This window comes from Macaca thibetana, chromosome 7 (assembly GCF_024542745.1).
Source record: "Macaca thibetana thibetana isolate TM-01 chromosome 7, ASM2454274v1, whole genome shotgun sequence".
Classification (NCBI taxonomy): Eukaryota; Metazoa; Chordata; class Mammalia; order Primates; family Cercopithecidae; genus Macaca; species Macaca thibetana.
The window spans coordinates 108840837-108853593 of NC_065584.1; the positions used below are offsets into that span (position 1 = coordinate 108840837).

Genomic DNA, 12757 nt, shown 5'->3' on the forward strand with positions numbered 1-12757 from the left:
CTAATTTTTGTATTTTTAGTAGAGACGGGGCTTCACCATGTTGGCCAGGCTGATCTTGAACTCCTGACCTTGTGATCCACCCGCCTCAGCCTCCCAAAGTGCTGGGATTACAGGCGTGAGCCACCGCGCCCTGCCTAAAAACCTTTTTAAAACTATCATGTGAGGTTCAGACTAATGGTGAACAAGTAAGTGTGATGAATACTACAACAAACATGCTGACAATGTCAAAACGAAGGGTCATCGGATGGGATGGACGTAATGAAGCAACACAGAAATTCTAGGACAAGTCCCTTGCAGGGAAGCCTTGGCTAGCAGCTAGCACAAGCTACTCTATAGTAGTAACCAACCAACCCAAGCTTTTGTTCAATGACAGCAGAATTTGGCATTAATACACTTCACAGCCCCAAAAATCTATCTGGAAAGAATTATCCATAGATGCATTTGGTGATTTCATAAAACGTTTATTTTTGGATTTCTGTATAAGTACACTTTGATGAAAATGTGAATAATTAAATCTTTTGGGATAGAGACTAAGAAAAAAATCTTACTCATTTTTTCTCATTTGATAAAATAATGTATAGGACACCAGCATGAGCAACATAACTAGATGCTGTCTCTACAAACAAATTTAAAAATTACCAAGGTGTGCAGGCACAGGCCTGTAGTCCTAGCTACTAGGGAGGCTGACGCTGGAGGGTCACTTGAGCCCAGGAGTTCGAGGCTGCAGTGAGCTATGACTAAGAGAGCGAGACCCTGTCTCTCAAAACAAAAACAACAACAACAAAAAACAACAAAGACAATTGTAGGACACTAAAGAAGACTAGCAACAAGATTTCTAATGATGCTTGAAGTATGAAAATGTTACGATTGTCTCGTTTTCTATGGGTTAAAAATGTAAAATAGGGCCGGGCGCGGTGGCTCAAGCCTGTAATCCCAGCACTTTGGGAGGCCGAGACGGGCGGATCACGAGGTCAGGAGATCGAGACCATCCTGGCTAACACGGTGAAACCCCGTCTCTACTAAAAAATACAAAAAAAAAAAAACTAGCCGGGTGAGTTGGCGGCGCCTGTAGTCCCAGCTACTCGGGAGGCTGAGGCAGGAGAATGGCGTAAACCCGGGAGGCGGAGCTTGCAGTGAGCTGAGATCCGGCCACTGCACTCCAGCCCGGGCGACACAGCGAGACTCCGTCTCAAAAAAAAAAAAAAAAAAAAAAAAAAAAAAAAAAAAATGTAAAATAATATGTAATACAACTCAAAAACATGTCAAAGTTATTAACATATTGAAATAGAGCTGGTTTTATTCAATACTATCACTTCATTGGATCAAGAGATGGTCGCAGGACAGGGACTTTCTGCACACATCATGGATTTGCTCCCGAAGGTACATGCATAGGTAGACGTTTTCTTTTTTTTTCCCAAGACGGAGTTTCGCTCCTGTCATCCAGGCTGGAGTGCAGTGGTGCGATCTCGGCTCCCTGCAACCTCCACCTCCCGGGTTTAAGTGATTCTCCTGCTTCAGCCTCCAGAGTAGCTGGGATTACAGGCACACACCACCACACCAAGCTAATTTTTGTATTTTTAGTAGAGATGGGGTTTCACCGTGTTGGCCAGGCTGGTCTCAGACTCCTGACCTCGTGATTGGCCCGCCTCGGCCGCCCAAAGTGCTGGGATTACAGGCGTGAGCCACCACACTTGGCCTGTTTTGTTTTTGTTTTTTTGAGATAGCGTTTTGTTCTTGTTGCCCAGGCTGGAGTGCAGTGGTGCGATCTCGGCTCACTGCAACCTCTACCTCTCTCCTGCCTCAGCCTTCCGAGTAACCGGGATTACAGGCATGTACCACCAATCCCGGCTAATTTTGTATTTTTAGCAGAGACGAGGTTTCTGCACGTTGGTCAGGCTACTCTCGAACTCCCGACCTCAGGTGATCCGCCCGCCTTGGCCTCCCAAAGTGCTGGGATTACAGGCGTGAGCCACCGCACCTGGCCCATAGGTAGACATTTTCTACATTGTTATGGAGATCTAGAGGCTAGTCATTTCTTATATTTTTTTTTTTTGAGACGGAGTCTCGCTCTGTTGTCCAGGCTGGAGTGCAGTGCTGTGATCTCGGCTCACTGCAACCTCTACCGCCCAAGTTCAAGTGATCCTTCTGCTTCAGCCTGCTGAGTAGCTGGGACTACAGGTGTGTACCACCATGCCTGGCTAATTTTTGTATTTTTTAGTAGAGATGGGGTTTTACCATGTTGAGCAGGCTGGTCTCAAACTCCTGGCCTCAAGTGATCCACCCACCTCAGTCCCTCAAAGTGCTGGGATTACAGTCATGAGCCACTGTACCCACCCTAGGCTACCCGTTTCTAAAAAGAGGATAGGAAAAATGTGAGGAACTGGGATGACCTGGAACCTGAGACTACATGAGCATTTCAAGTAAAGGGAAAAAAAATCAACAAATGTTCAGCTAGAAATAAGTTATTTTATTTTAAAACACATACAGATTAATAAATATTACTGGAAAACTTAATAGCCTTTTTATTTACATGAGGCAATTAACAACATGCTATGACATCTATAAAGCAAAATATAAGCAGGTCTTAGCCATGGACACATGTGTCTATGTATGCTAATTGGAAGCTCCCCAATACATTTATATGACAAAACTTTTACACAACCAATCAACATTTGACTTTTTTTTTTTATCATCTTCCTCTCTTTCACGATTATACTCCGTTTTTCAAGAAAATCAGTTATCCTTTGAAAAGGCAAAACACTCAAGCCACTGAAAAACAGTATCTAAATTTTTGTAAAGTGCAAAAATACTAAGGTGGGGGGCAATTATTATATTCTGACAAATAAATATTCTGAACTTTTCAACATGACCCTTTGGCACTAGTGGTTTGGGAGCCCTGACATTCGCCTGGTGTCAGTTCAGCATCAGGGCTGAGCTGCTTGGAAGCAGGAAGTTCAGCATCATTTATTCCAAATCCAGTGTAACAGAATCCACGTGTTTCACAGGCCATGAAATCTTTTTCAGAACACAGACCTCGGCCGATGTCAGGAGCCCATCACGCCATCGGAAGGTGATCTTTCCGTGCGGCTTTCTTAAGTCCCCGTTTAATTTCCATATTTTACAATAGAACATATAAAACCCTTTCTTTTAAAACAAAAAAAGGAAAACTAAAGCTTCATGGACTCATGCAAACTTTACACCCGGCGCTTCCTTTGCTTTCTCAGCACGTGAGGCTGTGTGTTCTACAGCACGGTCCCGAGCGGACTCCACGGTCCGTGAAAGCGGAGTTTCCACTGTGCCACTCCCGGGCACTTCTGAACACGGTGCTCTCAGCTCCGGCCACCAGAACGCTGCAGAAAGCGCCGGTGTTTTAGAAACAATTGGGAGAACCATCCCACCCCTTTAGAGGTAGAAAAACTGAGGCACAGAAAGGTTAAGAGACTCACCTATGTTTGCACGATTTAGGGAAAAATACAGAAAAGAAGAAAATCTCCTCCTCCCTGGCTCACGCTCTGGGCCCCGGACTCTGCTTTTTAAACGCTTTGGGTGCATGTGAAATAGATGTTTATTTACACGATCCTTGTTCTACTGAATATCAACTTTTTACTAGACAACATATTTTAATGTAACAAAGTTACATTTTCTTAAAATATAATTATTTTCCTGCATGTGAGGAATGTGTATGAAAACAAATGAGCAGTGATAGTGGGCCAAATTCTCATTGCTGTTCCTGTAATTCTGAACCTTTTCAAGTATACAAGGGAGGTATAAGAATCTGGCCAGATGTGAAACATCACCTATAAGCTAAAGGACAGACCCTTAAAATTCACCACCAGTACAATTGTGAGGTGGAAATGAGGAATACAAAAAATTGAGGTATTTTATATGAAAAACTGTCTTGTGTGTGACTGGTGTGCAAATTGGTCTTTTCTTTCCAACTCACATTAACAGAATCTACCTATGAATATGAGTAAAACTGATGAAAAATGAACACGGATATGTCCTTGGGAGGAAGGTCCCTGTTAAGGAGTCAATGACACATTTTTGGTCCCTGAGTAGGCAAAACACCAAGACTCCATCCAATCCTGCCTGATGGGCGAACAACCTCCTTGGTGTCAGACACCATGAAAAGGACAACTTCAGAGCACGGAAGCTAATCCATGCCGTCGGGAATAGACCTTAAACTGAAATGTTCTCTTTCTAGTTTCCTGCTTGGTGGCAGGAAGCCTAAGTCAGGATCCAGCAGGCGTCAGAGCGGTGCGATGGGAGGGGCTCTGGGAACCACGGGAACAGTCTCTCCCCTCTTCTGGGTTAGCGGAGCAGCTTGAAAAAGAGGAATCTCCCCACCAGACAGAAGGGCAGCAGCCTGTGCCCATCACACCTGTTTCCACGGACCAGGTGTCCGTGCACACCTGGGAGACACTGCATCTCCCAAGTCTAGAACTGGCCCCTGGAAGTTGAGCACAACATTTACAAAGAGCTGAGTCGTCTAGGAAGAAGGAACGCAAGACGACTGCACAAGTGAACGGTGCTCACTTCTATCAGAATACAGATGTGAACCCCAAAGAAGAGCAAACACCAACATATTCCTGCTGGGATGAACTTCTGGAAAGACAACTGGGTGGAGCAAATTGGCTTGAAGAGCAGGAATTGAAAGAGTTTTCCTTATTGCTGAACAAAGAGCTGCAAAGTATATTCCACTAACATTCTAATAGGAAAACACCGCAATGAGGGCTGAGCAAGGCCACCAGAACACTGGGTTCCTCCCCAAGGTCCCCAGCATGGGCAGGGCCTTGCTCCATGTGGCAGGGGAAGGACCGCCCTCCCCAGCACCTTCTCCAGAGATGGCGTCCTCCTGCCAACCGGGAAGATGCTGGGGGGGGGGGGGCTCTGTGGTGCTGGGTTAGGGTTAGAATCCTTAATTGGCCCTACCTTTGATCAATGAGCAGAACAGGAAGCAATCTCTTCAAATGCAAATATTCAGAGTTTGAGAAAACAAGGCATTGCCCAAGAAGAGGAGAGAAATGGCCTATTTAAGTATCTATCAAGAGGAAATCTGCACATTGTGATCAAAACCTTTGATTTTAGAGGATGCCTGAAAACAAGTATACAGTAAGCATCTTTTTTTTCAAAGAATAGTATAATAATGAAAATATTTCAAGTACATTTGCTTTTGGAAAGACTACTAAGAGATCGATCCATGTTCTAGGCCCTCCCCCAAAGTTCTCACTTTGGGGCTTTTTTCTTTTTCATTTCCAAATAAATGATGAAAACATAAATTTTTTAAATAAATACTATTAAATCAGAAGTTATATGCTCTATATTAAATTTGAAAATTAGACTGTTCAACCACTGGTCATGTCATTTACTTTGAGGCTGGTGTCACATGTTTGAAAAACAATGGATAATATGAACTTTGTTTCACTGGAAGAAAAGCTGTGTATCCTACTGAAGTATCTGCTGAACAGAGGTAAACCTGAAAGATTGTAACTGTCCCAGGACCAGTCACCTTCAAGGGGAAAAGAGCTATTAATACTTTGAGATTTTGTTTCACTTTAAGAAAGTTATAGAGCAGATCATCGGGTATCACCTCTCAGTATCAATGGTGTAATTGTGGATTAAAATTATACTAAGGTACACCAACAGCTGCTTTTAAACTAAATTTCACATGAAAGCTGTAGCGACACAAATGTGATAATTTTCATGTGACACGTGAACTTGTTAGCCACATGTATTCTTTGAATATCTCACACTCCTTACCTAGGAAACTATTTTTTATGCCTAAAAGTATATTGATACTGCTACATTACATTTTCAGAAAGTTCCTAAAAGCACTGATGATAAAAAACAAAACCTGCTAATGGACTTTGAGCATTTGCTAACCATCCATTAAGAGAGGATTTACAATTTTTAAAAACAATTTTGTTGCTGCTCTTAGTTCACAAATCACTGACAACTCATGGTCATCACGCACACTTTTAATTCATAAAGGATTTTTCTCTATATATTAAACTAGTCTCATTTTATTTAGCCTCTTCACTCAACACTTTAGGAAGCTATTCCTTGAGACTTTAGAAATGTTCTTTTTGCCTATAAAAACACATTTTTTCCTCACTGAGGAACTTTAATTGGGTATTATTAAATTTTATGTTCTACTTCACCTAATCCACTGGACCCAACCCCATCTTTCAACTTGGCATAGTCCCCCACTGAGATAAAACACTGGCCATGAAGTACATGATACCGTGGTGAAATATTTGCATCACTTCATGCTTTGCTCCCATTTGGAACACATGGATGGGAACATTACAGAGAATGACCTCTTTGATTCAAATACTGGCATAATTAATGGCTCTTTTGCAATTAAGACATATAATGAGAGGTTAGATAAGGAACTCCAGGACGCTCTGCTATTGCAAACAACAAGGAGACGGCTACATCCATTGGCTTTTTGTTATAAATTCTTTTGTAAACTGTTGTGTTGCAGTCTGTAGAAACTAGCCTAACCTCAATTGTGTCCTTTAACCTGTTCCTGTGTGACAGGGTACTTGATTTATGAGCTGTTGAACAGGTTTTCTCCCACTTAGCCTTATTATCAAGTTACCTGATTTATTTCTTCTGAATGGCCATAAATGCTTGCTGATAAAGAATGTGGATCTATTTGATACTGGATCCCTGGTACATAGATTGAATACAAATAATACCTCATGCTACTTAAATCAACTGTCTTTAATTGGACAATAATCACATGTTAAGTGGGTCCATTTGCTCTAATGTATCTTTAGTCTTGACTACCTTCCAATGAATATACAGTCATGCATCACGTAACCAAGTTTCTGTCAAAGACACACCACTTACACGTGGGTGGTCCCACTGGATTATAATGCCAGTTTTACTGTACCCTTTGTGTTTGGAAACACAAATACTCACCACTGTGTTACAACTGCCTGCAGTATTCAGTGCAGTCACATGCCGTACAGGTGTGTAGCCCAGGAGCAACAGGCTGTGCCACTGGCCTGGGTGGGTAATAGGTGGCCCATCTAGGTTTGTGTAAGTGCACTCCATGATGTTCACACAATAAAGTCACCTTACAATGCATTTCTTAGAATGTTTCCCTGTCATTAAGTGACACGTGACTGTATTATTTCTAACTGCCTTATACATTTATAACTTGAATATTGAAATATTAAAGCATACTCAAGGAAGTTGCATTATTCTAATCTAAGAACATATACACAGTAATAGTTAAATTAAGTTAATAATTCAAGTGATAAAGGCACTGAAATTGATTTGAGCTATTGAAAAGTCATCCTGCCAGTGGAACACTCCATCATTAACTCTTCTCTCTCTCTCTATTTACTATTAAAATGTCTTGGGTGGGGGTGGGGGTCGAAGAGTCAACTGGTCAGAGGATTAAAAACAATTCAATGTATATGCCTCTTATTTAGATGACATACTTGAATGTTATACATGCTCAATGCAAACCAACGCAACTACAGACACATTCACTGTACAGCGCCAGAGTTCAAGACAACAATCTCTCATTTCCAAAGTAGTCTAAGTAAAAATATCTCTGCTATCCTGTAACAACTAACCAGAAAGAGCCCATCTTTTCCTGTTTAAATCATGTTAAAATGTTTTAAAAGAAGAGAATATTCATGAAAGCTTCCAGGTTCATGGAAATGAAAATGAGATTCGTCTCATCAGAGAGAGATGGTGCCAGGCAACCGCTGGGCACCTTTGGGCTGCAGAGGGCTGGCTGGGCCTCTGCTCTGGTGCTGAGCCGTGCTCCCCGCTGTCCACCAGACCACCTGTTACTCTCCAGTCAACTCTAACACCATGATCGAGGACCTCTTCTACTTCACATCCAATCGGGGCCAGAAACCACCTCCAACGCCTGTTCCTCGAACCATCCAAGCCCCTGTTGCAATCTAGTCTGTTTTCATATTAGATTTGTTCATCTCCCCAAGGTTGAAATTGAACTCTTTGAACACCTGTATAAGGACAATCCCCACGGAGACGGTCGTGAATCCACAGGCCATTCCCAAGAAGTCCACCAGGCCCACGTTGCTCCACTCCCGAAAGAGGATGGCCGAGGCCAGCAGGACCAGCGTGGTAAACACGACGTAGTAGATGGCCCCGAACACCGAGGAGTCGAAGCACTCCAGCGCCTTGTTGATGTACCTGAACTGGACAATGATGCTGCAGCCGAGCACGGCCAGGAGCACCAGGCACAGGCAGAGGGCTCTCTGGCTGGACGGGTTGTTATGCAAGATGTCTTGGGCCGCCAGCCCGATGCCCTTGGTGGAAGGCACGGTGAAACTGCCCAGCAAGGAGCAGATGCTGATGTAGACCATGATGTTGGTGGGCCCGTGGGCCGGCGCGATCCAGAAGATGAGCAGCAGCAGCATGAGCAGCACGATGCACAGGTAGCCCACAAACACTGGAACACAGACGGCACACGGTCACCCGGCAGCCGCCGCCCAGCAGCCGCAACCCAGGAGGTAGACTGGGGCAGCACCCGTGCCCCCACCCGCCGCCCGCCTCTACTGCGGCACAGCCCTGGGGGGCATGTGGGCTCCGGCTTGAATTTACCAGATCCACTGATTTCATTCCACAACATTATTCCCATCTCTTTCACTGTTAAAACGTTTACAGCCAGGCGCGGTGGCTCACACCTGTAATCCCAGCGCTTTGGGAGGCCGAGGCAGGCAGATCAGGAGGTCAGGAGATCGAGACTATCCTGGCTAACATGGTGAAACCCTCTTCTCTACTAAAAGTACGAAAAATTAGCCGGGCGTGGTGGTGGGCGCCAGTAATCCCAGCTACTCAGGACGCTGAAGCAGGAGAATCGCTTGAACCCGGGAGGCAGAGTTGCAGTGAGCCGAGATCGTACCACTGCACTCCAGCCTGGGCGACAAAGCGAGAATCCATCTCAAAAAAACAAACAAACAAACATTTACAGCTCCTAAATGTTTACATGGTTCTCTATCAGAACCATTCTCCGTTTTTTGTTGTTTGTTTTGTTTTTTTGAGACGGAGTTTTGCTCTTTGTTGTCCAGGATGGAGTGAAATAGCGTGATCTCTGCTCACTGCAACCTCTGCCTCCCAGGTTCAAGCGATTCTCCTGCCTCAGCGTCCTGAGTAGCTGGGATCACAGGCACCCGCCGCCACGCCTGGCTATCATATTTTCAGGAGAGACAGGGTTTCACCATGTTGGCCAGGCTGGTCTCAAACTCCTGACCTTACGTGGTCCGCCATCCTTGGCCTCCCAAAGTGCTGGGATTACAGGCGTGAGCCACCGCGCCCAGCCTAGAACCATTCTCTTAACAATGCAAGTCAATGAAGATGCTCCAAGGTTTCAAAAAAGCACCTGGAAATCCAGGGGGCGGGGTAAGGCTGGGGACAGGAGGGAGGACTATAAGCTGTGGGGGCATTTGTGGGTTTTTCAATGATTGGGGGCTGCACCCAGTGGGCAGAGGCATGTGCAGACAGCAACCCCCACTCCCATAAAAATCATCCCTTTCTCCTTACAACTTCTGCATGTCTCCTTGGACTTGTAACTGAAAAACATACTTAGAATAATCAGAGCCTAGAAACTAATTTTATGTATGAAACAAAGTAATTTTTGCATGGATTTAATATACACTGAATTTTTCAGAAATGCCACTTCCATGTAAATTGAGGGAGGATTGTTCTTTCTTTGATCAAAGCTTGATTAGAGTTATGCTCCAGGCCGGGTGCGGTGGCTCAAGCCTGTAATCCCAGCACTTTGGGAGGCCGAGACGGGCAGATCACGAGGTCAGGAGATCGAGACCATCCTGGCTAACACGGTGAAACCCCGTCTCTACTAAAAATACAAAAAATTAGCCGGGCGAGGTGGCGGGCGCCTGTAGTCCCAACTACTCGGGAGGCTGAGGCAGGAGAATGGCGTGAACCCGGGAGGCGGAGCTTGCAGTGAGCTGAGATCCGGCCATTGCACTCCAGCCTGGGCGGCAGAGCGAGACTCCGTCTCAAAAAAAAAAAAAAAAAAAAAGAGTTATGCTCCATCTGAGGATCATTTTGTTGATGGTAAGACCTCAAGTGTCCAAGTCAATAACACGACACCTCCTGTCAGTCTGTATCTGCAGCTACCAGATTCTCAACCACTCCTCACAAGGTGTGGGGCTGGCCAGCTTCAACAGGTCTTCTCTTGTAGGGGGACCTGAGCATTTACGTATTGAAATGGATGTTTTGTTTTAAAGTATCGTGCTGGTATTTCTCCTTTATATTACAGTGAGGGCATTAAATTGACGGTTTGAAATTACGTGTATAAGGAGGTTGTGTTCTCTGTGAAACCCATTCCAAGATCACAAATGGACCTGAGAGGGCTGGGAACTGCTGGCTATGCAAACCGGCAAGTGTGGACAAGAAAACCAGCGAGTGTGGACAAGAAAACCAGTGAGTGTGGATATGCAAACCAGGGTGTGGACATGCAAACCAGGGTGTGGACATGCAAACCAGGGTGTGGACATGCAAACCAGGGTGTGGACATGCAAACCAGGGTGTGGACATGCAAACCAGGGTGTGGACATGCAAACCAGGGTGTGGACATGCAAACCAGGGTGTGGACATGCAAACCAGGGTGTGAACATGCAAACCAGGGTGTGAACATGCAAACCAGCAAGTGTGGACAAGAAAATCAGCAAGTGAGGACAAGAAAACCAGTGAGTGTGCACAAGAAAACTAGCGAGTGTGGACAAGCAAACCAGGGTGTGAACATGCAAAAGAGGGTGTGGGCATCCACACTTGCTGGACAAGAAAACCAGCAAACTGATGTGGAGGCAGTTTTGTGCTGGCACCTGCCTAAACTTGTTGGTAAGCAACACAGGGTAGCCTACTTACAGTGAAATCTATACTTTAAGTCTATTGTAATCATGTAGAGAGTAGTTTTTTTTGTTGTTTTTTTTTGTTTTTTTTGTTTTTGAGACGGAGTCTCGCTGTCACCCAGGCTGCAGTGCAGTGGCCGGATCTCAGCTCACTGCAAGCTCCGCCTCCCGGGTTCACGCCATTCTCCTGCCTCAGCCTCCCGAGTAGCTGGGACTACAGGCGCCCGCCACCTCGCCTGGCTAGTTGTTTGTATTTTTTAGTAGAGACGGGGTTTCACCGTGTTAGCCAGGATGGTCTCGATCTCCTGACGTCGTGATCCACCCGTCTCGGCCTCCCAAAGTGCTGGGATTACAGGCTTGAGCCACCGCGCCCGGCCTGAGAGTAGTTTTTAATGCACTCAAAAAAAAAAAAAAAAAAGAAAGAAAAGAGAACGGGCCCAGTGGCTCACGCCTGTAATCCCAGCACTTTGGAAGGCCAAGGTGGGCGGATCACGAGGTCAGGAGATCGAGACCATCCTGGCTAACACGACGAAACCCTGTGTCTACTAAAAATACAAAAAAAAATTAGCTGGGCATGGTGGCGGGTGCCTGTAGTCCCAGCTACTCGGGAGGCTGAGGCAGGAGAATGGCATGAACCCAGGAGGCAGAGCTTGCAGTGAGCGGAGATTGCGCCACTGCACTCCAGCCTGGGCGACAGAGTGAGACTCTGTCTCAAAAAAAAAAAAAAAAAAGAAATTATGTCAAAAAATATATAAACAGGGCTATATGAGGAATCTAAACGTAAGAGATGCCAGGTCTTTGTCCTCACAGAGCTTCATGCTGGAGGGAGCGAAGTGCTGAGGTGGAGACAGAGCGGGCACACCAGGAAAGGCATGTGGGGAGGGGCGGGTGGCAGTCAGACTTGGGAGGGTGGCCCAAGGGGAGCCACTGTGGGAAGGGAAGGCGCCCATGCACAAGGTCCCAGAAGAGAACCTGCAGGAATGCCAGGCCACGGAGGCTCCCCCCAGGGCGTGAGGATCAGGAAGGAGGGTGAGGGCAGAGGGCCAGCCTACGAGCACAGCCCACTGACGCACGTGCCCAGAGAACGCAGATCTACAGTAACAGATCAGGGTGGACACACGGTTCCTCTGCCCTACCAGGAAGTGTCCAATTTGAAGACGTGGTTAAAAAAGTTGGGACTCCTAGTGCAAACTTTCTTGGCAGTGCTGCTAGAAAGGAATTACCTGGGTTGGTCAGCTTCTCCTCCAGTTCAGCCTGAGTCGTCACACTCTCAGACTTTGGGGAGTGGATAATCAGCACAACAGAGCCTGCACAGCTTAGCAGGCACCCCAACTTGCCCAAGATGTTGAGCTTTTCCTTCAGGAGATAGGAAGCTAAAATGGACCTTTATTGAAAAAAGAGAAATCATTCAAGGTTAAATCAAATTGCCTGACCTTTCTTCTAATAGCAGATATTTTATCTAGAAAAACCATTTTCTTTTTCTTCTTTTTTTCCCTTTAAGAGACCACCTCTCACTCTGTTGCCCAGGCTAGAGTGCAGTGTGCAATCATAGCTCACCACAAGCTTAAACTCCTGGGCTCAAGTGATTCTCCTGCCTCAGCCACTGGAGTAGCTGGGACTACAGGTGCATGCCACCACACCCGGCTAATTTTTTAAAAATTTTGTGTAGAGACTGGGTCTCACTGGATTGCCCAGGCAAGTCTCAAACTCCTGGGCTCAAACAATCCTCTTGCCTTGGCCTCCCAAACTGCTGGAATTATAGGTGTGAGCCACCATGCCTGGCCAGGATTTTCACACCAATTCCATGTATAACCACTACGTAGTTAATGATACACATTACTTACACCACTATATTACTATGTCAGCACATACAAAATATATCAGAGTAT

General features: G+C 45.5%; 1 protein-coding gene across 1 annotated transcript in view; it reads right to left on the reverse strand.

Moving 5' to 3' along the window:
• Window positions 1–2446: 2446 nt before the first annotated feature.
• The window catches only part of NIPA1 (NIPA magnesium transporter 1), a 35472-nt gene continuing 25161 nt past the window's right edge, over window positions 2447–12757 (reverse strand). The window contains exons 4-5 of the mRNA XM_050796179.1: window positions 12092–12252; window positions 2447–8443 (exon numbers count right to left, since the gene is read on the reverse strand). Coding sequence (XP_050652136.1) covers window positions 7932–8443; window positions 12092–12252 — 673 coding nt within the window. The 3' untranslated portion in view covers window positions 2447–7931. The remainder of the gene's footprint in view (window positions 8444–12091; window positions 12253–12757) is intronic.